We start from the raw sequence: 25,226 nt of genomic DNA, 5'->3' as shown, positions 1-25,226 counted from the left end.
CTTTTGCTGTGATTTGACGGCCTATCGATACTATCGATAGTTCTTCGAGTATTTTGCAGTCGACCCTACAGCAGCGCACATGCGCGGGTTGGAATTCACCGAGAATCCAACAAGTGCGGCGTGGAAATGGCAATGGATGTGTGCTGCGTACCCGCACACTCGTGCACACTTTCCAGCCGACAGGCCAGCAGTATAGAAATTTCAACATGCGACGTGGGGGAAATGGCCATCCCAACACATACCATCAAGCGCTGATGGTGGGGAGCTAGTGAGGGGGTGGTGTCTGTGTGTGTGGTTGGTTCGGTTGGTTGGCGCTGGCGTCCTTTCCGGACTGTCAGTCACACCACGACCAGCGCGCAGTCAGCACACACACAAAGCTGAATTCACCGCTCTGCACCAGCTACGTGCGAAGAGAGGGCAAAAGGAAAAACGGAGAGAAAAAGAACAGTTACTCCAAATTGTTCAACTGCTTTGCATTCTTTTTTTGCTGTTCAGTGACAACCGTACATGGCAGAAAGTTAATTCTTCAAGTGCTACGCCACGCTACAAATTTTGTTGCTATTGCTGCAGTTGCTGTTCGGCTGCCTGATCGGTGCTGCCAACTCGCGATGTAAACAGAATGCAACAGCAACAAATCGTCGCACATTTGCAATAGTTAAAAGTTGAGAAACACAATAATTAGTGAATAAAAGACAGAGGTAAGTTATGGAATTTCATACGCATACATACATACATATGTACAAACCCTCGCTCAGGCTTGCCGCAGCATTGTGTATGTACTTACGTACATATGTATGTATGACCGTGTGTATACAACAAGAAACGTTATTTTTGTTGGTACTGCGCTGCTCTGAGCTTCTTTTTCTGTGCTCTAGCTCTTCTGATTTGCTTTTACTGCTGTTTCGTTGTATGTATGTTGAGTGCGTGTATGTGTGTACATATATTTTTTTGTGCTTAACGATTTTCCAGTGACCTTGTTGCGTACGCAAGAGCGTACAAATTTGTTGGTAGTATGTGTGTGTGTGTGTGTCAGTGCTGCTGCTTAGCCTTGTACTCCCACCCTGCGGCTCCCCTTCCCCAACCAGAATCCACATTCTTATTTTACCATCCTCTTTCCACACACACACGCACACACACATGTACGCTTGTGTGTGTGTATGTATGTATTTCCATTCTGCGCATATACATTTTTGGGGCCTACATTTTCGTAGCATAGCTTGGAGCGCAGTAGGAATTTATGCGGGAGCTTCCAGAGCCCCGCTGATATCCCCAGGAATTTTAACTTGGCATATTGCTTGCTCCCTAAAATAGGAATGTGTATGTGGGAGTAGATGAGTGTGTGTGTGGCCATGGTGGGGTGGTCTACTGATAAGACCAACCTTTTGTGGCCTTGATGATAGTCGGGCCTGACTACTAAGTGTGCAATTTTGATGATGGTTGATGGTTGATGATGTGGCTGGATGGACTCCCGTGGCCAGGTGGGCACTAGGGAATGCAACTGCCGAGCCCTTTATTGATTTTATGATACCACCACCAGGTCGGCAGGCACGTGCATGGGGGGTGGGAGGGGGGCAACAACAAGTCATTCACACCACATGCAGACCGAAACGGAACGGAATGGAATGGAATGGGAGCTATGGCACAAATGGAAATTGCTAAGCAAAGCAGACAGAGTGACAGACAGAAGGACTGCCAGTCTATGGCCGCCCACGGAAGAGCTTGCCCACCCCTCCCCTCTACGCTAAGTGGCCTGAGTGGTGACAGGAGACTCCCCTTCCCCTTCCCCTTCCCGTTCCCCTTTCACAGCGTTGCACGTACTTAATTCAGGCAAGAAATTCCATTGCACACGCATAAGACTGAGAGATCCCTGTGGTTGCTGCGTTTCCTTGGGTTTCCTCACACAATTCTCTCACTTGTGGCACACTCGTACCATCTCCATCCATTTTCCATGAGTGCTGAATGGTGCTGCACACTGCATTCTTTGCTAGCTTTTTGTTGTGGAATCATTTGTGGCATTTTGTGCTGCCTTCCCTTCAATTCAGTTTGATTGTTACGTGCAAAAGGCGCCATTCCACCAGTTCTGCAGCTCTAACAGAAGCCTTAGCCAAAAGAAGTTCCTTACTTGCCGTTTCCTGGTCACTTGCACGACTTCTTTGTGGGGCATTGCTTGTTGGTAACCAAAGCAAAGGCTTGGATGCATGTTTCCTGGTTGCATTAGTGATGAGTTTAAGAACAAAATCAGCTTCGAGTGGAACAGTGTTCTGTTAGCTATGCTCCCACTTGATCTCAGATCGATTCAAGTGATTGGTTCAAGTATAACCCACTCCCCAAGCAGAGCACAGTCCAAGCTGTCCAAGCGTCACATCTCTCCACTTCCAAGGATGATTTCATAATACAATTCACGCGTACCCAACGCGTACGCTGCTCCACGACGTTGGCAGTTTTTTTGTTCGGTTTTCGGTTAATGACAGTTTCTGGCATTCTGTTTGCTATTTTTAACCCCGACCCACGCGAACGGACGGAGAGTGTGAGCGAACGACATCCATATCCCATCCATGCTGATGTCATATCGCGCGCGTGAGGCAGATGGGGGGTCCGCGTGCGGAGTCTGCGGTCCTGCGGTCCTGCGGCTGAGGTCCTTTAAGTGGACTCCCTCGAATGTTGTTATTTGCTAGAAAAATAGCCCTACTTGTGGGTGGCTGCGGGAAGGGGTGGCACTGCAGTACTTGCTGCTAGGCTGCAGCCTTGACATGATTCACCCTGACATGTTGTAGCCATTGTGTGTGGCTGTTGTGTGGGAGTCCAGTCCGGATCGGGCCAGGCCGGGTCTCTGTGTGTGTTCGCTGGTTGACCAGGAGGAGGTTGCGGCACCTCCTTCCAGCATAATGAAGCTTGTCAGCTGCAAGCACGCTCCATTGGTGTCCCCCTCCTCCGCCCTTGGCGGCGTGTCATTCGTGTGATGAATGCGCTGATGATGTTGCTTGTTGGATGTTGATGTTGATTTTGACTTTGGTTCGCGTTTTGCTCTCTCTTTTTGCTGCTTGCTGCTTTCCCCACGTTTTGTTGGCGCGGCGGTGGTGGCCTTGAGGAAAAGTTTCACTCGGCACTCGCTGGGGTGTTTTCCCTTGCATTCCGCTGCCCCAAACTCACACCCAAACCCAAGACCCATTGCCATTCCTCTAGCCATTCCCACTCCCACTCCCACTCGACTGACGTCAATGGGATTTTGCAATTTGTGATTCGACGCTTTAAAGTATTTCAGCTTTGACATTCAATTTTCCCCCAGCTGAGTCCCCCATCCGCTTTGTGTGCTGCACGACAGTCTTCCAGGCGTCCTTCGGCACCCATCCCCCGTCCCACACATTCTGTCAGCCCCATCATTTCGTTGCGCCTGCGGCAAGGTCATCAGCCAACAAAGAGCAGGCCACTGACTTGACTTGACTGAACCCGAGCCTTGGACGGAGCATCCTTGGCGGAGTCAGAGAGAGTTTTTTCTTCTTCTCATATTTGCTTTAAGGAATGGTGAAATCATTTCATCGGATAGCAAAGGAAAGCACCAAAGAGTCCTGAAGAGTGCAAAACGAAAGGATGATCCCATGGTTGGCAAATATTTTGTATTCTCAGTTTGTTCAATGTTGAATTCTCCTTCTGTGTAGGTGCATGAACTTGCAACATTTTACCTCACCTCAAGATATATCACAAATATTCCGTTAAAATTCCTTTCGAGTTGAGAGCTTTTAGGCAAGAGTGAGAGAAATGATTTGGAAGCTAAAAGCCTGGAACTTACCTCAAGTATTCGCAGTGGTATCTCGTGCGAAGTTGCTTCGGTTCTCATCAATCAATGTCCTCAATGCCGCAATGATTGATTGGCCAGTCTTAAGCTAAAAATCGACACAGATTTGAGCGTAGCAAATATAACTGTTTGGGTAGAGCAGAAGAGTCGATGCCGAACTGTTGTACCTTTGTGAACCTCTGCTGAAGCTCTGCTTGGATGTAATCGTATTCTATTGGGGCAGGACATTGAGTTGTGGACTTGACATATAATTCCCAAGGATCATCTGCAGAAAGGGTATCAGCAGCCACCACCAGCAGAATGATCATCTACCATCATCTACATCTATCCACGCGTTGTACTCAGCATCGCCGGAAAAATCGAATTGGCCCAATGCTTAATGAATCAAAAATCGTATAACCAATCGTACGGCCATGGCCGCTTGGCCACATGGACACAGAATGGTGCCAGTGGCGGTCGGCGGAAGGTTGGGCATGTTCGGCTCACATTCTAATCCCGGAATGCCATGCAATTAATTACATCACAATTGCAGCGTGCGTATTAATTTGCTCCCTCTTTTAATGGCTTGTGGCAGCTCAAGGTTTCTCCTCGCTTTGCTGGCAATGTCGCCGTGGCCTCAGTTTTAATGGCGTCGCGTCCGCCGATTCCTAGCAGCACTTTTACTTTTATGAGCATTTTAGTGGAGTCTGTGGCGCTGTAACGTTCTGGTGTTTTGCAGCAGCGAGGATGTCGGACCAGCAGCGAGCTTCACTGTGCCCCCGCCTGGTCGACTACATGGCCATCGTGGGTGCACACACAACGCCGCCCATGCCCAAGGGACTGCAGGGCTTCAAGGCCCCGCCGGTGCAGGTAAGCTGGTGGCTGGTTGCTGGTGGCTGGTTGCTGGTGGCATTGCGTTCCCCAGGTGAATCGAGTCGCTAATTGAATTGAATTGCGAGTTGCAGGTGCCCGACTTGCTGCGACGCTATCCGCCCTCGGACCATGCGGACTTTCCCCTGCCCCTGGACATGGTTTACTTCTGCCAGCCGGAGGGCTGCACCAGCGTGGGTCCGCGCCGCACGGGCTCGGCCATCCGGGACATGACCTCGTTCGTGTTCGCACTGACGGACAAGGACTCGGGCAAGACGCGCTACGGCATCTGCGTGAACTTCTATCGGCCCATTGAGCGGCCCAGCACTGTGGCGGGATCGGCGGCGGCTGCCAACGAGCGGCAGGGCAGCGGCGGCCATGCAGCTGGTGGATCCGGAAACGGCGGACCGGGCGGAGCTGGCAGCGGACGGGGCGGACGACGCTCCTCCGCCTTCCGGCGCGAATCGTGGCGCAAGAGCATGGAGCGCAGCTCGGACTCGGCGTTCAGCAGGCAAGTGTTGTGTGCTTGGCGCTGGGTGGGTGTGAACCGCGCCAGGGATTGTCGATTGTCAGCTTCCTTCTCAGTCTAATAGATTTCAAATCACTTCCATAATAGTTACGGCCTCTTAACTACTTCTAGCGACTACAGAAGTAACGTAGCGCCCAGCGACTCGGATCGTGAACTCACCTCGCGTCGGGACTCTGACCAGCAGCGACTCCACCAGCAGCACCACCATCACCACCAGCAGCAGCAGCAGCAGCAGCACCAACAGGCACCGCCGCCCACATCGGTGCCAAAGCTCGGCCTGATGGCCCCCTCGGCGGACTCGGAGTCCGGTGGCAGCCATTCGCCGTCGCCGCGTGCCTCCCGCAAGCGGACAAAGCTGCGCAATCAATCGCTCACCTCGCTGTGCATCATCTCGCACCATCCGTTCTTCACGACCTTCCGCGAGTGCCTCTTCATTCTCAAGAAGCTGATCGATGCCTGCAACGAGTCCTCCTCCCCGAAGCGAGTGGGCGCCTCACAGAAGCTCAATCGGGACAATGTGTGGACGGTGCTGACGGGTCATGTCAGCGATGCGACGCCCTCAATCGTTTTGCATGATGTACGCGAGATCGAGACCTGGATACTGCGCCTCCTCTCCACCCCGGTCCCAGTGCCAGGATCGACGCGTGTGGAGGTAAGTCAGCCCCGGGGGGAAGGCCCTCCCCTGCATGGATTTACTAATTAATGTTTGCTCCGTTCCCAGGTGGAGGTGCTGTCACCGACGGTGCATGAGCCCCTGCTGTTTGCGCTGCCCGATCACACACGCTTCTCGCTGGTGGACTTCCCGCTGCATCTGCCACTGGAACTGCTCGGCGTGGAGACCTGCCTGAAGGTGTGGACCCTCATCATGCAGGAGAACAAGGTGCTCTTTCAGTCGCGCGACTACAATGCCCTCTCCATGTCGGTGATGGCATTTGTGACGATGCTCTATCCGCTGGAGTACATGTTCCCGGTCATTCCACTGCTGCCCACCTGCCTCAGCTGTGCCGAGCAGCTGCTGCTGGCCCCCACACCCTTTGTCATCGGAGTGCCGGCCTCCTTTCTGGTGTACAAAAAGAACTTCAGGTGAGTGCCAGACCACAATGGTTGATCCTAAACCATTTCAATTCATAAATTCAAATGCCAGGCTGCCCGATGACATTTGGGTGGTGGATCTGGACTCCACGAAGCTGACACCGCCCACCGGCGGCTACGAGGAAATACCCCCGCTGCCAGAGCCCGAGGGCACCATCCTAAAGAATCACCTGAAACAGGTGAGCGCCCGCCCCATCCTTCATCCTTTTTAGCTTTGTACATTTGGTCTATATTTGGGCGGTTTCACTTCGAACCAAATGAAGGATTGAGGCTGGAGGTCTGAGTTTAGTTTACATTTAAATTTTGGCGGATAATCGAGCTGTCACTCGAGTCTCTCAGGGCCCGTCGTCCAGGCTCTGCTTCGAGTCTTTCACCAGCTGCTGGCACTGTTCGTAGAGCGTCAGATCAAGCTGCCGCAGTTGCTGCTGGTGGATGTCCAGCATTCGCTGCAGTCTATCGACCTCGTTGCGCATCTTGTAGACGATGCCCGGAAGCATGGCCTGAGCCGTGATCACAACCCGCTCCTGCACCTTCAGGCGTTTCTCGCTGAGACCCTCGTGCCGAAACCGCTCCAGACGCTGCTCCTCCAGCTGCAGCTCCCAGTCATAGTGAATCTTTTGGTGCAGCAAGTGCTTGAGCAGGGCGCGATAGACGATCAGCTGCTCGAGACGTGGATCGGATGCACTGCCGCCAGTGGTGGAGTGCTGATTGGGCTCCTTGAGCTGCGGCTTGGTTTCGCCGCCATTTTCGTTGGCTTGTGTCTTGAATATGTGTGGACAGTACATGGCACTGCTATGGAATGTAAACTGTTCACAAACTGTAGAACTTGTGTAAAATGAACTGAAAATCTGAGCGTGCCTGATGCCCATTTGAAAACTGAAAACAAACCTGAGTCCTCAGTCCTTACGTTTGTTGTTGGTTTAAAAGTACAGTCACTACGAGGAGCTGTTACGAGTAGCTCGCGATTGCCGCTGACTGCGTTTTTGTTGTGCGTTTAGTTAATAAATGACAGGACTTTTTGGAAGTCACGGGCCTCCGGGTGGCAGGCTCAAGGCTGTAATCGTTATCGCTCTCATAATCGTTATCGTTTCACAATCGTTATCGTTTCACGCATTCAAATTTGCTATAATATCTACACGTGTGTGTGTGTGTGTGTGTGTACATCTTTTGTCTGTGTGCAGACTAACAGAGCTACCCCTCCCCATAATACACTCTCTCCTTCTTTCTTTCTCTTTTGTGTGTCTCTCTCTTCCTTTGTGTATTTGTATCCACTTTTTTATCCACTTTGTTATCCACCCGCCCATCGATGTGTTTCCCCCGTACTACATGTACATCTACATCTATCTACATACATAAATCTTCTATTGTCTCTATCTCTATCTCTCTCTCTCTCTCTCTTTCTTTCTCTCTGTGCCTCCTATGCTCTGCTATGCATCTGCTCTGCTCTGCTGTTACTGTTCCGACACTCATCTGCATTATCTGTTATATGAAACTTGTTAAACTCGATATCACAACTTTAACTACAACAACGAAAACGAAAACGAAAACAACTCCAATCAATCAACCAACAAAAACCAACCCACAACTATGCAGGCAATGCTACTAATGGATGAAGCTGGACTTGGTGTAAATATCGTTCACATAAATGTTATCGTTTCTAGTTTATCGTTTATCGTTTATCGTTTAACCGTTATTCCGTTTCGTTTCTTGGTTTCCTCAGTTCAATAATATATATTTTTGTGTACATACTCTAAGCATTAATCCATATATAAAATAATATACAAAATACTCAAATTTAGGATATATCTTAGGCTACACATTTGTAAAACTATCATGCATGCCTTAAGTACAGTCGCGCCATTCCACAACTTGTAGAATCTGACTCGTTCGTTCGTTCATAGCTAGAAAACTGTCAGGGTGATCCTCAGGGTGCGACACTCCACTTTCAATGGATCCAAATAAGCAAATCAGAGCTTCCATTTGTCCATCTATCTATCTATCTGCTGGGTATATGTACATGCATATATCTGGTACGTGCTCTCGTCCAATTCCTTTACTGCTTCGTGTTCTGCGTGCATGTCCTGTCAGCCCTGTCCCTCTATTTCTCTCTCTACTAAAGTAGCCTTAAATTAGCTCCCTAAGAGCATTCTACTAGCCCATAGCCTACCCCCTATTCCCCCTATCTCATAGCTAGTCATGTTGACGTCGACAGTTAGAGCTCCATTGATGGGATCCAAGCCAAACTAATTCGTTTATTGTAACTCCCTCCACAGGCACTCACCTCTATGACGGCCACCAATCAGGCCGTTTCCTCTCAGCAACTTCTGCCCTCGGTGAGGGACAGCCTCCAGGAGCCGCCATTGCTCGGGTAAGTCTTCTTGTGCCGCAGCTTCATTCCCCAGTGACGACTGACAAGCCTTCTGTGTCGGTCCTTTAGGGTCTCTCAGATGCGTTTGCCACTCCAGACGCCACCCCACTCGGCCCAGGCCAGCCAAAGGAACTCAATGTCCGCACAGGGCAGCTCCCGGCAGCCCAGTCCCATGAACTCGCCGGCCCTCAATCCATTTGTGTACGGCACGGACGTGGACTCGGTGGACGTGGCCACGCGGGTGGCCATGGTGCGGTTCTTCAACGCCCAGAACACGCTGGCCAATTTCGCCGAGCACACGCGTACCCTGCGTCTGTATCCGCGTCCTGTGGTCGCCTTCCAGATCAACAGCTTCCTTAGGTCGCGGCCGAGGGCCTCGCAGTTCTTGAATCAGTTTGCGCGGACACAGGCTGTGGAGTTCCTGGCCGAGTGGTCGCTGACACCGACGAATGTGGCCTTCCTGCGTGTGCAGACGGGCGTCATGGATCCCATGCAGGTGGGGGACAAGCCCAAGTGGTTCGCCCACTCGCTCACGCCCATCCGCTTCTCGGTGTGGGACGATGGCAGCTCGCTGAACGGCGCCCTGCGTTCCCTGAAGCAGCTCGAGTGCCAGCCCACGGACGAGAGTGGCTCCGATTCAGAGGGGGCGGATAGCAGCAGCTCCTCCTACTCCTCCCTCAGCGACTTTGTCTCTGAGATGGCCTCCTCGGACCTGTCGCCCAGTGTGCACGACGTGTTTGGCTCCTACAATCGACCCCATGTGGTGCCCCAGACGCTCTCCTCGAACCTGGATCCGGCTCTGGTCTATCATCCACCCAGCAAGCTGCAGTATCCCGAGGGACTGTATCCCGATGCGGCTGCCAGCAAGGCGGAGGATGAGGAGCGCGCCGACTCCCCAGTCTCGTCTTCTTCCAGCCGCTCGGATCTGAGCTCTCCCAGCTTCAACCGCGACTCGGAGTTTGACTTCCAGCCGAAAACGGGACAAGTGCAGCCTGGACAGCCGGGACAGGCGGCCTTTGAGCTAGCCACGCCGCTGTCCATGCGTCTAGAGGCCACCATCAAGATGGCCAGCATCGAACAGGAGCCGGACACAGGCGCCGCGATGGTAGCTGGCAAGAATATAGCCGCCGGCGCCAAGCTTCAGCGCCATCCCAGCGACGTGGAACGGCCCGAAAAGAAGATACCGGTAAGGAGATAATCTTCATTCCTCTGATGCGCCTTTTAACCCTGCCCCCTGCTCGTTGCAGCCACCTCTGACGCCGCCTGTGAAGCAGCCGAGCGTCAGCAACATTCTGGCCCGCACCGGCAGCTCGGGCTCCAGTTCCAGCAGCCCCGGACGCCAGAGCTCGCAGAGTTCGCTCTTCGAGAACTTTGCCTCGCATGCCAAGGAGCTGGTGCGCGAGACGACGCGCCAGAGCAGCCAGGAGGGACTGCTCGCCCACGTGGACAAGGTGAGTTCTGTGTTCCGGGTTGAGGGTCTTCTTATTTCAATGTGGGACTGATTTCGATGTGCTGTTGTGCCCGTGGTCGTTGATCTGGTATACTTTCTTTTCTTTCCCTTCTGTGGTACACTCTTCTGTTCGTTTTCGTTTTCCTTTTCCTTTTTGTATTGTGTTTTGCTTTCGTTTTGATTTCTTTGGCGCTGTCGCACGTTCCATGTGTCTGCTGTACTGTACTGTAGCATGCGCTGGACGAAGATCTTGACGACAAAATGCGTCATACCTTCGAAAAGGTTGGTACTCTCCCCGCCCCAGTCCCAGCCAACGAAAACACACAAAAAACGAAACACACCCAAAGATAGAAGCATTCACTAAAACACACGATACTCGCTACACATAACCGTCTACTCGTTCAATGCTACTCGCTACATAGTCTCAGGGTACATAGGGACCGTAAATAATGAATATTTATTTATTTATTTTATGTTTGCGCGCATCATCCATTTAAAGTAGTTGCACGGAAACGAAACGATTATTAAACGATTATTTATTTTATTTAATTATCATTACCAAATCATACCAAAATGATGTGATTACGGTCCCTGGTTGCTACTCGTCACAATTTGCATAACATCACAGCCACAGACACTCGCTACAAATAGCATTTACTCTTTAAATATTTCATGCCTACCACCCACATGCCACTACCAATTCCACACATGCCACCACACATCCTACATCCTACATCCATTCCCATGTACTGCGCCTAGACCATTCTTTATGTGGTGCCGTCTATCGTAGCCATTTGTTTACGCCACAAAAAGATTCCCAGTTGCTCGTTGCTCGTAGCTCGTTGCTCGATGTAGTGCCATCATCGTAGATGCCTGCCTGAACGTAGAGTCACTTGCAAGAGACTTGAGCTTCTCTTTGATTGCATTGAGTGCTGCAGTTCGAAGATTTTAGCATTGGTAAAGGCATTCCAGGCACTCCACTAATCCACTTCTTATATGATGATCCACAGTTCACGCTGCATGCAAAGAAGGCGGCGGGCGAGGCCTCAAAGCAGGCCCTGGAGGTGTCCAAGCAGGCGGCTGGCGTCAGCAAAAATACCCTCGAAGATCTCACTTATGTGGGCAAATCAACGCTGGGCGATCTAACGAAGACGGCCAAGGAGGCGGCCACCAAGAAGGGCATCATCAAGAACGAGGAGCACACCGGAGGCCCTATGCCGCCGACTGGCGGTGGCTCCAAGCCACCCGGTTCCCAGATGCAGATGCAGAGGCAGCTGCAGCAGATACCCGGAGGCGGTACCGTTGGCGGCAGCGGTGGAGGTGGCAATAATTTCTTCTCATCTATCGGCACCGACTTCAACGGCCTGGCCTCCTCCACCTCCACCATGTTCTCGGGCATGTTTGGGGGCAAGAGTAAGTGCTTAAAAATCTTCATCGATAACTCATGGCTGATCCACGCCACTTGCAGAGAATCAACAGAAGCAGGCTGCAGTGCAGCAAAGGCCTTCCAGTGCTGGCTTGGGGAAGGGCAAGTCGGGCATCAACTTTGACCCGTTTCCCGGCCGCAAGGGTCTGGTGGAGCGGACACCGCTGATCAAGCACTCGGGGCCGCGGCAGACGCAGGAGGAGCTTACGCGGCAGCAGAACCAGGAGCGTTCGCACAGCAATGCCGAGAATCAGGCCTTCCTCAAGGACGTGACCAATCAGGTGCTGGCCGGCGAGGGTGTCGGCTGGCTGAAGCTCAATCGCTTCAGGAAACTCATGGAGGACGAATCCTATCGGACGCTGGTGCTCAGCAAGCTGAACAAGACACTGGACCGCAAGATAGCTCCCGATGATCACATTGACGATGTGGTAAGTCCATCTCGCGAGACTCATTGCGAGGCATTTGCTAACCTCCGATCTGTTTCAGTGTGTGACCAAGCCCGTGTGGAAGGGAATGCTCAAGTGTGTGCAGGCCATTGCCTCCGGCCTGGATGCGACCTTTGCAAACTTTGGTCTGGGCGGCATGGCCTCGGTGTTTCAGCTAATGGAGGTGGCCCACACGCACTACTGGAGCAAGGAGATCAACGACGGCAGCGACATGTCCTCCAGCCTGCTCTCCAGCCACGCTGCCAGTCCCCTGGGCAGCCGCGAGAACCTGCGCTCCCCCAGCTCCCCCAACGGCTCGCACTCGGGCCTGGGCAGTGAGTGGGCCTCGCCGCAGGAGTCGCGCAAGAGTTCGACCCACCATGCGGCCATGCCAACGTCTCAGGCCGGCGCCACCCCATCGGCCGTATCGCGACGCCTGTCGGCGGCAGACAGCCAGGATGGCCAGTCAACAACGGAGATGTTCAAGGACATGTTGTCACAGAAGAGAAGTGCCTTGAAGAACATGCTCACCTCGTTCGATTCGGATGTGAGTAGGCCGCCATTGCAATCCCTGTGTGTGTCCAAACATAATCCAGCCATAGTCCAATCAGCGCTTGTAGCCAATATCTAGCTAGCAAATGCCAATGCATACCATAAGCTTACTTATCCATTGCAAAGCCAGTCAAATCAAAGCATCGCTCAGTGTATATATCGTATATCCGTATATCTCATCGTTTATTGTAGAATTTGCTTATCCGCATACTCAATATATATATATATATATATATATATATATATATATATCTGTATAGCATATATCTATATATCTGTATTTGTATATCGCACTTCTTGTGTAGTAGTAGGCTTTGCCTTGCGCCTCCCAGCTCCCACACCTGTCCTGTTCTGTCCCACTCCGATCCGCTCCGCTCTGCTCCGCTCTGCTCCGTTCTGTGTATTCGCACTTAATCTTGTGTGTTATGTCAATCCGTAGGCTGCTGGCTCTACGGGTGCGCTCTCCGTGGTCAGCGATCTGCTACCAATGGGCAGCCTGAGCGTGCGCATGCCCTCCAGCTGCCGGTCCACGGTTTCAGACACCGAATACGAAAATGTAAGTAATCCGAATACATGCATAGATGCGCCGCACTGAGGCTTCGTTCTCTGAACCGAATCTAAACCGAATCTGATCTGAACACAGATCAATCAATCTATGGTGTGCCTCGACTTCTGAGCCGCCTCGACAATCTCTCTTCTCCCACAGCCCACATCCAACACTACCCGAGACACGAACGTACATCCAACCAACTGACATAATCTCTCTTGTGCATTTCACAGACCACAACGTCAAAGGATTCGAAGAAGAGCGGAAATCTGTGGTCGGGCAAGTCAACGCTTAGTGCCGGCTTCCGTTATACGGGCGGACATCTGATCAACACCTCCTCATCCCCGTCGCCGGACAGTCCGCGGGTGTACCTATTCGAGGGGCTGCTGGGCAAGGATCGCTTGAATCTCTGGAACCAAATGCAGTTCTGGGAAGATGCTTTCCTCGATGCTGTCAGCCAGGAGCGTGACATGATTGGCATGGATCAGGTGAGTTCGGGGGAATATTTTCGATTTTCCTATCGATTTTACGTCGCTTTTTATGCAGGGTCCCATTGAGATGATGGAGCGCTACAAGTCGCTGAGTGAATCGGAGCGGAAGCGTCTCGAGCACGACGAGGATCGTCTACTCTCCACAATGCTGTACAACCTGACGGCCATCCTTGTGATGCTGAATGTGGGCAAGGATGAGATTCGACGCAAGATCCGCCGGCTGCTGGGCAAAAGTCACATTGGACTGGTCTACTCCCAGGAGGTGCACAATGTTGTCGATCAAATCAATAATTTGGTGAGCCTCCAAATGAGAGAATTTAATACCAAAAGCTAACCCAAACAAATGTCCTTTCAGAATGGAAATGATATTGACCTGAAACCACTGGGATCGAGGCTGTTGCATCGCCAGAGCTTCACTGTCCACCAAGGCACCGATGTGAATGGACCACTGCGCTTCATGGAGGTGCGCGACGATGGCCTGGTGCTGCGCTCCGTGGACGGCACAATTGTGGAGCGCTGGTGGTACGAGCGGCTGGTCAACATGACCTACTCGCCCAAGACCAAGCTGCTGTGCCTGTGGCGGCGCAACGGCGGCCAGACCCAGTTGCACAAGTACTACACGAGAAAGGTGAGTGGTTGGTTGTCTGCAGCCTGAAACGATGGAGTCTAAACTGAAGTGTTTGATCACAGTGCAAGGAGCTGTACAATTGCATCAAAGATGCAATGGAGCGAGGTGGAACTCCGACCAATGTGCCCGAGCTGGGCGGTGAGTTTCCCGTGCAGGACATGAATACGGGCGAGGGTGGCCTGCTGCAGGTCTGCCTCGAGGGTGTCGGTTTGTTATTCTCCAACAGCAAGGTAAGTGCTCCTCCAGCCCGAAATCGAAGTCGATCTCGAACCAAACACACTCACCTACACACCCACTCAGAAACGCACACACATGGCCACATCGAACTCTCTCCTTACTCAGCGAATCCACACGCGACACAGACACCCAGCCACCCAGCTACCCGCCCCCGACCCTAGATATCCGATATCCGAACTCTCCGCTTACTACTCCGCTCTATGTATCTGAAGCATCTGCCTCCGACTAAACCCCAAGACCCCCAAGACCCAAGAATTTTCTCTCCACACACACACACACACACGCACACACAACCAATACGAATCATACGAAAGAGACACCTCTGCGGACACGCTTTTGCCGGTTATTATGGTGTTGTCTGTGTCCACGACCAGGCCCATGACCAGTCAATGGGTTAGGGCTATAAGCAGCATGATCATCCCTAAGCCATTGCATACTAAATCTAAGACTTGGGTACGAAAATCGTTAGGGTTGGTTGGCTCCAAAATCGCAACCCCTGAGTCGGGTGCTGTGGTAAAAATTCCATATGCAGGATATGATATGATATATGTATGTGCATACCCGCGTACACCTTCATATTGGGCGTATTCTATCTATATATCTATCAAGATATCGATACTCGTGCATTTTCCCCCCACCCCCACTTGCCTTCGTTTCAGTGTTTCATTTCCAAACGTTTTTCTTTCGCTTCTGTTTCTGTTTCTTTTTGTTTCAGTTTCAGTTTTAGTTTCGATTTCGGTTGCCCCCCACCATTGTTTCCCTTGTGTTTTGTTCGATTTCCGATGATTTCCTGTTGTGTGTGTGTATCGTCAATCTCCATAGAAAGGACTGCATCAAAATCAAGGACCTTCTCAATATAAATGTGCATATATACATATACACACACAAGAACATGTATTTATATGTATGTGTACATCTATATCTGTTTATTTTGTTTGGTTTTCACTTGATCTTTTCTTTGCAAAAATATGTCTGTACAGAAATATAAACCCTAAACTGATCGAACCAGCACAGACATAGTTCTGAATCTGAATCACAAGAGGTCTCCTGTCTGGGGATGTCTGGATAAGCTGGATGATTTCCCATTGATTGTCCTTTCCTTTGAGTGTTTTCATTTTTGTTGGGCCAAACCCAACCCAACCCAGTACCAAACCCAGACCCGACCCCCGAACTTCGCATACTACTTACTACCCCACCAATCCAACCACCCCCAAGCTAACGTATTTTACTTTACTGATCTCTCTCTCTCTACCTCTCTCTCTCTAACAATCTATCTACTTCTCACTCTGTCTGTCTCGCTCTATGTCTCTCTCTCTCCGTTCTCTTTCGTTCCGTTTGTTGGCTTTGGTTTTGGCATTTTATTTTGACTCGCCTTCTTATATATTCTTATTCTACTTACATTATATTATTCCTAAGTCATCATATAACCAAAAAACAAAAGAAAAATACAAAAGAAAATCGAACAAATCAACCGAATCTCTTATCTTATCTAATCTTTTATCGATCAAGTAAAAGTATACATGAAAGAACAAAAAAAAAAACCAAAAAAAATCCAAAATATTTATATATACATATATCCAGAAAATCCATCTACTTATATCATATCCATATATTGTGCTAGTGAATGTACTGAATGCTATATTCATTATACTCTCTATTTTATTTATTATCTAACCGATTCAAACGATAACAAAAAAAAAGAAGAAAAAAAACAACCAAGAAAAGCATTTTTCCTTATTCTTTTGATTACTATTGACATTCTTTCGACTCCTACTCTTCGTTTGGTTACCAATATGCTCACCCACCGTTTTTGATAATCTCTTATTCGCCTTATCATTATGATTGTCTCTATTAACGATTAACGTTTAACGATTAACGATTGCTCTGATTAGCGATAACTCGATTAACGACTGCCACCGATTAGTAAATCTTTCGTAAGCGTACTGCCATTTACCCCTGTACCGCCACGCCCCCTAACTCCACTAGAACCAACCTATCGATATAGAAATGAACAATAATAAATATAATTAATAGTGCAAATAAAATACTCCTTCCTCATCGGAATTGCGTTGTCCCCCAGCTGCCAGGGACTGGCTGATCAGTCAACCCTCGTGATCGCCCCGAACTCCCTTCCACCACTCCCATTAGGCCCTGATTGCCCCTGTTTATCATTTAGCTGTATATATAAGTATATATCGAACCGAACCACTTCCGTGTCCCATCGCGACATTTTTTGTTTGTTTTATTTCTATAAACTAAAGTTTTGTTGTGTTTTTTCGCTTTTTATTTCCTTGTTAAACTTCATCCTTGGATCCGAACATTTATATATGTTTAATGTGAGAATACAAAAAGAAAACTGAAAATTAAAATACAGAATGCAGAATACAGAATACAGAAGGTGTTCGTTCTAAGCTGGTAACCTTTGAGATGGTCCTTGTGTACAATCCTTCCGAAAACCGTTTCCCTTCGATCTTTGGTTCGACTCTGTTTCGGCTGATTTGCTTACGTCTTTGATTTACATCTCGCTAGTGCTTCCTGTTCCCCTTTCCCCCCTCTCTCTCCATCTCTCTTTTTATATATACACCGACATATGTATATACTATATAAGAATCTCTCTCGATATCTCGCTCTGTCTCTCTTCCTATGAATCTTTATCTTTTCTTATGTTTTATGGTTTATCGTAAGCTCAGCAATATCTTTCGTACGCCACGTTTTATGTTCCATTGCCATTCCGTTCCGTTCCGTTCTTATTTCTGTATCCGTATCGATTCTCCTCTGTTCGTTCGTTCTCTCTTCTTCTCCTCCTGTTTGGACGATTTCCGTCCGTCCATCTTTTCCCTTAAGTATGATAACCAAAACAGAAACAAAAGTATTTTAAGAACCAGCAGATCCATGTCCCACCCATGATATATGTACTATATGTATCGCTCTCTCTCTCTCTCGCCCTCTCATGGAACTCTTATGATCCCCAAAAAAAACAGAAACCGATAAAGCAAGCCCCCATAGATTGTCCCACCCCGTCTAAGCAAACGACTCTAACATAACAACAACAACAACCACATTTCATATCGTTTCTATTTAGACTATCTATCCCAAAAAAAAAATACCACAAAAACTAAATACCCAAACCGATTCGCCAGCAAATTAGAAATTGAAAATTGAAACTAACAAAAAAAAAACAAAAAAATACAAAAGCAACAAAACTTTATGAACGAAAAACAAAACAAGTTTTCTCAACTTTCCTTTTATAATTTTCTTTGTTGTTTGTTTAATGTTCTCTGTCGAACGTGGAACGCTGCACATTTGCTCGCTCTCCCTCCTTTGTGGACCAACCAAATAATCACGTTCCGTCTCGAAACGAAACGAACCGAACCGACCTGAACTGAAACTGAATCTGAATCTGAATTGAAACTCGAATTGAACTATTCCAATGATTGGTCTACTTCTCAAACGCAAAAACAAACTTATCAAACAAATCAAAAACAAATCGCTCTAAAAATCGAAACGATAATGATAACGCTAAAAACAAACTGAAAAACAAAACGAATCAAATGAATCTATAATGAAAATACGATCTGAAAAATGTCTGAAAATACGATAAAGGATTTCGAGGTATTGCAATGAACAAATTTCTTCTTATATTTGAACTTAAATTTATAAGCAACTATTGTTCTTTAAATGCCCTGCTCCACCACCGCCCAACAACGCCGTCACCCAAAGACCCCACACACCCACACCCACACCCTTCCCTAGATCCCCACACCCTCCCTACAACCCTGCAAAAAATAAATTTAAAAAAAAACAAGAAAATATTTTCCGTTTTTGCATTAGTCATCATGATTTTTAACTTGGACTCCTCTTGCGTTCGAAATACACACTTGATTTAATCCTTCACTTTCACCCACTCACCAAACTAAAAAGTAATAAAAACAAACAACAACAAAACCAAAAACCCAATAAAAGTATACGAAAATATTCCGATGTGGCATTCAACAGTTGAAAAAAAAAAACAAAAAAACATAAAGTTAAAACCAAAAATTAGTAGTTGATATTGAATTTGAAACCTTAAACCGCAAATAATATATACACCATAATGTATATTATTTACATGTATCTTGTTTTTCGTTTTGTTTTCGAACTTTCTCTCTCTCTCTCTCTCTCTCTAACTCTGTACCTACTTAATTTTTGAACTGTTGGTTAATTAGTTGGTTGGTTGGCTAGTTGGTTTGATTGTGTTTGAACGGAATATTGAATTGAATTGAATTGAATTGACACTCAGCCGTACTCTTGTAAGGCCTAGAATGCGGAATAGAATACCAAAGTAATGCCGAAGTAGTTATGAACATTTGGTGACTTACCGCTTTTGATTTCGCTTTCTTCCCACCCATTCCAACAGAATAGAAGTACATGCTGTCGTTTAGTTAGTTATTAGTGATATTCAGAGCACACGCACATGGGGCACAACCACCACCACCACCACCACCACAACCTCCACTCTCCACTCACCAGGGCCACACACTGTCAGTCCTCCAAGTCTTTGAGCTTTCGCATGCCAAGCACTTGCCACACCGCCAACTCGAATCTAGTCCCTCCAAGGGCTGGGCACCACACTCCACACCTTTCTGCCCACACACACACACACACACACACACACACACACTAACACACTGTAACGTACCCCGCATGGAGATCCCAGAACAGATCCCGCTTTCAGAATCAATAGAAAACGAACGAGTTCATTGATTAGAATTACCCCACTGCATATTCGTAGTATTGATCCATTCCATGTTTAGTTTTGCATTAGTTTCAATTCCATTCAGTTATTTTCTGTGCTGTTCTGTTGCGTTAGTTTCGGACAAAGTCGGTGTCTCGCTCGCTCTCCCCACGTGAATGGACAGAAGAATGACTCTGAGATGAATGAGATAAAGAAAGCAAAGAACTTAACTCGAGATGAAAACGAGTCCCTGCGGAGGACAGCAAAGACAGAACGCATATAGTCGTATACTCGTATCGAACACTGGATCGTGTGTTAAGCTTGTTTGGTTGACTACTCAGTTAGTTTCTGCCACATGGTCGTAGAGTGGGTCAGACAATTCACCAGCGAGTAACCAACAATAGACAAAAAACAAAAAAGTTCCTTAGTATTGAATTTGATTTATGTTTTTGCTTGTGTAGAGAGTTCATTTTGTATACCAACGACTTGAGCATCACTAATTGTAGTTGTAGTTTAAAGAGTGACAAAAACCAAAACCAATTAACAAAACAAAACATAAATAATACCCAAAACCAAATCGTATCCTTAGAGACAAACAACAACAAAATAACTATCCTAGAAAGCCCTTAAATATCTATGAATTAGAATGAAGAAAGAAAAGTACAACAAAATGAAACAGCTCCGTTGGAGACAATGGCAATCTCTGTCCAATGCGCTTTCCTATACACTTCATCTCCATCTCTGTGTAACTTTTAACACTTACTCTAAATCATGCTCTGTTCTGTCTCTATTTCTCACTCATTTATAGACTTTGCTTGCGTTTGCCTCTTCTTCCATTTCCTTTCCAGTTTTGTTGGTTCCGTTTCGAAAGTTGGTGTCTTGGAGCAACAATTAAGCTTGTCTGAATGATCTGAATGATCTCATGCTTCCCCAGCTACAGCTACAGCTACAGCTACACCTTCATTTCCATAAAAAGCATCCAATAAATAGAAGTTTTTGTGCTAGTTCCACATGCTGCATGCTGTTACATGTGTGTTACGTTACCCACCACATTCCTTCAGTATCCGTATCCGTATCCGCATCCGCATCCGCATCCGCATCCCTACCCCAAAAAACCAGCCTTACACCTCGTCTGGACAACGACTAACGGAGAGCGACTGTACCCAACGATCTCTAAACCCACCCCCACACAGCCCCTTGTATCTTTTTCTGTCTATTCCCAAGTGAAAGCTCTCCGGGAGACTGAGGGCAGCTTGCTGCTGTTGAACTGCTTAAATGCCAAACGATTAAGTCCCTGAAAATCCGAACCCTTCCCCTGCTAGAAATTCATTTAGAAACGAAACAAAAATTTTGTTTACTTTTGATTGTGTTTCGATTTTTGTTTGTGTACTCATACTCGTGAAAGTCACTGTAACACACACACACCCACACCCACACTCACAGACTGTAGTGAAATTTTAGATGATTTTCTGTTTCCATTAGTGCCGATTGTACAGGGACTGTACTTTCTCTCTCTCTCTCTCTCTGTCGCTCTCCCACACATGCTCGCATATGTATGTGCCACAGTATATACTCTCGTACATGCCTCTGTATATACCTAGTTACATAACTATGTAGTATGCCTTAAGCTACTACTATCTAAGCTACTTAGTATGCGACCATCTCACAAGTGCTAATTAGAACCCAACCAAAACAAAATATATTCAAAAACCGAGAAACAATCTTAAAATTCCGTAATGAACATGCATACATACATACATACATATTTATACATATACTATGTATGGTAAAAGCGAAGAATGTAGAAACAAAAACAAACAAATGAGCAAGAAATTTATTTGATTTTGCTGCTGCATTCTCTCTCTGTCTCTGTCTCTGTCTCTCGCTCTCACTCTCTGCATCTCAGTCTCAGCTTTCGTTCCATTCCACTGTTTAATTTCCTCTTGCGTTCCACCTGTGTCGATCGCCCTTCTGTTCGGGTCCCCTGTGTTACCTTCTGTTATGTTTCGTTCCGTTACATTCCGTTTTCTCTATCTCCAATGCACCAATAACTAAATGCCACTACACCAGAAGCATGCTGTATATAGATACGATATTATGTAGTTGTAGTTGTAGTTGTAGTTGAATGCATTTGTACCCAAAGCTTTGCTCACGCCCTGCATGTGCTTGCCGTATCATTAAGCTTTTGTTTGCCTGCTCGCCTGTCTTCCGCCTGTCTTCCGCCTGTCGCTTACAATTTGCCTTCGTTTGTGTTCCGTTACATTCTGCTTCGTTTCGTTACGTTACGTTTTATTTCGTTGAGTAGCTGTACGTTTGATGACCACACCAAAAGAAACAATTGAAAGAAAAACGAAAAACGTTACCCCTCTCCCCCCCTCAATGCTATAATTTATCACGTGTATACGCTACCTCTATCTTCTGTACCTCTCTCTCTCTCGCTCTCTCTCTCTCTGACTCTGCATAACTGCCTCCTTCTGTCTCTCTCTCTCTCTGTCTCTCTTTGTTGAACAAAGTTTTGTGTGAAAGCTTTTTAGTTTTCCGCTTTATAATTTGCATTCGGTTAGTGTTCTTTTTTTGTGAATTTCAGTTTCGGTTCCATTCTGTTGCGTTACGTTCCCTTCCGTTACGTTCCAATCTTCCGTTCTGTTCAGTGACGGAGACGCATTCGCATGTGCAAACAGCAAAAAGCTCAACTAACCGCCTTCTTCCGCCCATAATTTCAGTTCTTTGTGCGCCTGGACCATATCCGCAAGTGCTTCACCCAGAAGGGCGGCATCTTCGTACTGGAGGAGTACAGTAAGTACTGTATACACACGCCAATCGATCCGTCAGGGGATCCACCTGTGCCGCCATCCAAACTGATCAAATTTCCGTTGCTCCTTTCAGATCCCAAGACGCGCAATCTCATCCAGCGGAAGTATCAGTCGAGCATGGTAAGCGCCAATGTACCCACCATAATTCACCACACTGCTGCCGCGCACACCCCACATTCAGGCACTATTCACCACACCATCCATCAATCACACCACTCTGCACTCTGCACTCTGTTCTTTTATCGACTGTTTGTACATAAACTTGCTTGGGCATCAGCCAATCAGAGCCAATCGATCCTTTGTCAACGAAGCCGCAAATTCTGTGCAAATTTGTGTGTAAAAACGATTAACGATTGCAATTTGAAATGTGTCACTGTAACAATATAATTGCACAGTTAGTTTTGTATATATACGATATTAAGATTTGTTTTTTTTTTCTTTCTTTTCCTTCTGTTTCCATATACGTCTTTTGTTTCCTTTTGCATTCGTTTTCTTTGTGAATATATTTCTATGTAAACGACATCAACAACTACAACAACAACAACTACAACAATAACAACAAAATGCCTGCAACAACCACAACCACACATGCCAAACACAACCACAAAAACCTCATTAAAAATATCATCGAAATACACCACAAACCACACCACAAACGTACCGCCTTCCACATCGACTCTTGAACAAATGTGAAACTGAAACTGAAACTGAAACCCAAAACCCCAACAAAAGGCATCGGAAATAGTCCTGAGCTTCCATCGCGTGACCTCCGTGCAGTTTGCCTACATCTGTCATCTGAAGGGGACATCCCGTAAAGCCAAAGCCAAAGCCCTTGCCGACAACCCACAAGGAGCTCCAGCCCAGCGTCGAACGGATCCACCACAGGAGTGCGCATCGGCAGTGGAATCCAGCGAAAATCCAAAGTGAAAATGTGCCTTGAATGTGCAGTCCCACATACAAAATCTGATGTAAATAAATTCTAGCAAAACATTCTAAATACTCTTATCTATAATTTGTACGTATGATCTTCCTCCGTCACAACTAAAACGATCAAAAAACACACACACACACACACACACACACACACACACACACACACACACACACACACACACACACAAACACACACACATACACACATATATGTACACATAATTGTAACACAAATGTTCAATTGGGGGGGATGTTGAATGACTTTCGTTTCTTTTGTTTCTGGCTTTGGCTTTTCTTGAGTTTGAATTTTATGTTTTCCAGACATCGCATGCATTCTGGGGTTTGTTTTTGGTTGGTTTTTGTGCCTTGTTGTGTCGTGCAAGCACCATTTCGTGCCACTTCTAAACCACCCAGCCACCAGCCACCAGCCACCAACCACTGACCCACAATCGACACTCAGTTCATGACAAAAACCCCAAAGCCAAAGAACCACAGAACCACACACGAACCAAACAACTTGAAGCAAAGCTAAAGTATAACCCACCCATCCCCTCTGCCACGCCACAACATTTGGCAGTCCGACCAGATCTGCTATTCGGTGCTGTGCGTCTTCTCCTACGTGGCGGCCGGGCAGGACCAGAAAAAGAATCCCGTTGTCATCACGCCTCAAATCCAGGACATACACGCCCAGCAGAAGCAAAAGCATCAATCGCAGTCCCAGTCTCAGTCGCAGCAGCAGCAGCAGCATCAACAGCCACCAAGTGCAGCTTCAGGTACTACTAATCCCGCCCAGAACCGCAGCAGCGGCAAGCAGCAGGGCGGCAACATCACCATTAGGCACACGGTGCCGATGCAGAAGCCAACAATCACCATGTCCACAGTCCAGCCGCAGGCCCGGATGCCCTCCTCAGTCACAGTGACTGCCGCCCCAGCCCCAGTTCCAGTTCCAGCTCCAGCTCCAGTTTCGGTTCCAGTTTCAGCTCCCAATCAGCCCGCCACAGGGGCAGCAACAGCCACAACCATTGTGAGTCCCACGCCGCATGGAAAGCTGCCACAGCTGCCGCCCCGAGTGCCCTCCCAGCCGTCGACGGAGAGCCTGGCATCGATCAGCTCGCCGCCGCCCAAGCAACGACTGGGTGGACCACCGCCCGGCCCGCCACCGGCCATACCGCCTCGGACGGGGGCCATCGCTCGCAGCGGATCCGTGCAGGCGCAGCAGCAGCCGCATCAGTCGGGGACGCGCTCCTTTGTGCGCCAGGCCTCGGCGAACTCGACGCCGCCGCAGTACACGCCCCAGCCGCCGCCGCCCTTCGTCATACCCAAGCGGCACACCGGGCTGGCCCGCGCCTCCACGCTGACGGGGGCACAGTCCAGCTCGCACCAGCAAGCGCAGCAGTCGCAGCAGCGCGCCAGCTATGGCAGCGTCGCCGCTGTGCTGCAGTCCATGCCGGAGGCGGAGGCTGGCCCTGGATCTGGCTCGGGCTCCGGGCCCGGATCCCCTTCCGGCTCTGGCTCTGGCTCCGGCTCCGTTGCAGGCCCTTCGCCACAGCCCCACCGCAAACACTGACGAAGGAGTTCATTCTTCAAGTTCGGTGGCGGCGGCGGCGGTGGCGGTGGCAAGAGCGATGTAGCTGCCGCAGCCGGAGGCGGAGGCGGTGGACATATGGGCGAGGTGCCGCATCCGCACAGCCACAGGCGCGATGTGTGCCGCACCATATGCATTCCCTGGTTGTGATCCGCCAGCCAGGAGAGCCTCGATCGAGCATAGATGTAATTTGTAGCAGCAGCGGCAAACCCACAGCAAAGTTTTCACATTCTCATCCGCTGCAAGGCTACTCATGCTGCTGATGGCTCGAGTATCCCCAAGTATTCTTGCAGCAAAGATAACCCTAAGCCATTCCCCGCACATGCCATCAGGTTCCAATGCAAGATCCCAACCCCAAAATGGATCCCATAAATATATTTACACACAAAATGATGGCTGAGAGGGGGCTGAATTTTCCACAATTAAATGACGTTGGGAAATCGGGAAACCCCTCTCCACAAACTGCACGGATAGCATAGCTTAAATTATAAACTAAATATTTGAATATATACGAGTACGAGGATGCACCATGCCATACAGTTCCGAGTCCATTTTCAGGTTTTGTTGTCTACTTAAACGTAGAGAGAACCCTTCATACGAGTAGCTGTCAGCTGTATTATATATGGAAATCCTAACTGTTTTTATCGAACACTAATCTCTAGCCACGATCATATCATTAGCCGCCACTAACTATGCCAAGACACACACACAGACACACACACGAATTGTTTCCTGCTCAGCTTTGAGGCTAAAATGAGTATTAAACTCGCTTACCATACCCAGGCTATGGATAC

The 25,226-nt window shown here is 48.3% G+C and overlaps 2 protein-coding genes across 16 annotated transcripts; one reads left to right on the top strand and one right to left on the bottom strand.

Moving 5' to 3' along the window:
* The first annotated feature begins 335 nt into the window (after window positions 1–335).
* Window positions 336–25,181, top strand: LOC117903594 (MAP kinase-activating death domain protein). 15 transcript variants are annotated; one of them, XM_034815819.1, is made up of 23 exons: window positions 336–698; window positions 4,515–4,642; window positions 4,738–5,153; window positions 5,259–5,823; window positions 5,893–6,254; window positions 6,316–6,442; window positions 7,857–7,889; window positions 8,537–8,631; window positions 8,701–9,817; window positions 9,879–10,082; window positions 10,313–10,363; window positions 11,092–11,494; window positions 11,550–11,935; window positions 11,994–12,479; window positions 12,924–13,040; window positions 13,265–13,519; window positions 13,578–13,817; window positions 13,878–14,150; window positions 14,213–14,380; window positions 17,991–17,999; window positions 21,825–21,897; window positions 21,988–22,034; window positions 23,425–25,181. In XM_034815819.1, exons 2-23 carry the CDS (start codon window positions 4,520–4,522, stop codon window positions 24,412–24,414), a joined length of 6,540 nt encoding a protein of 2,179 aa, XP_034671710.1. In that variant the 5' UTR covers window positions 336–698; window positions 4,515–4,519; the 3' UTR covers window positions 24,415–25,181. The 15 variants fall into 15 exon arrangements, with proteins under 15 accessions (XP_034671710.1, XP_034671711.1, XP_034671713.1 ...); XM_034815820.1 differs by having other exon boundaries at window positions 4,512–4,636; window positions 4,732–5,153; XM_034815822.1 differs by having other exon boundaries at window positions 4,512–4,642; window positions 5,283–5,823.
* On the bottom strand, window positions 6,477–7,132 carry LOC117903600. Its single transcript, XM_034815841.1, has one exon. It carries the CDS (start codon window positions 7,130–7,132, stop codon window positions 6,599–6,601), a length of 534 nt encoding a protein of 177 aa, XP_034671732.1. The 3' UTR covers window positions 6,477–6,598.
* Window positions 25,182–25,226: the final 45 nt, after the last annotated feature.

Source organism: Drosophila subobscura, chromosome A (genome assembly GCF_008121235.1).
Source record: "Drosophila subobscura isolate 14011-0131.10 chromosome A, UCBerk_Dsub_1.0, whole genome shotgun sequence".
NCBI lineage: Eukaryota > Metazoa > Arthropoda > Insecta > Diptera > Drosophilidae > Drosophila > Drosophila subobscura.
This window is presented reverse-complemented; position numbering and strand designations above follow the sequence as displayed.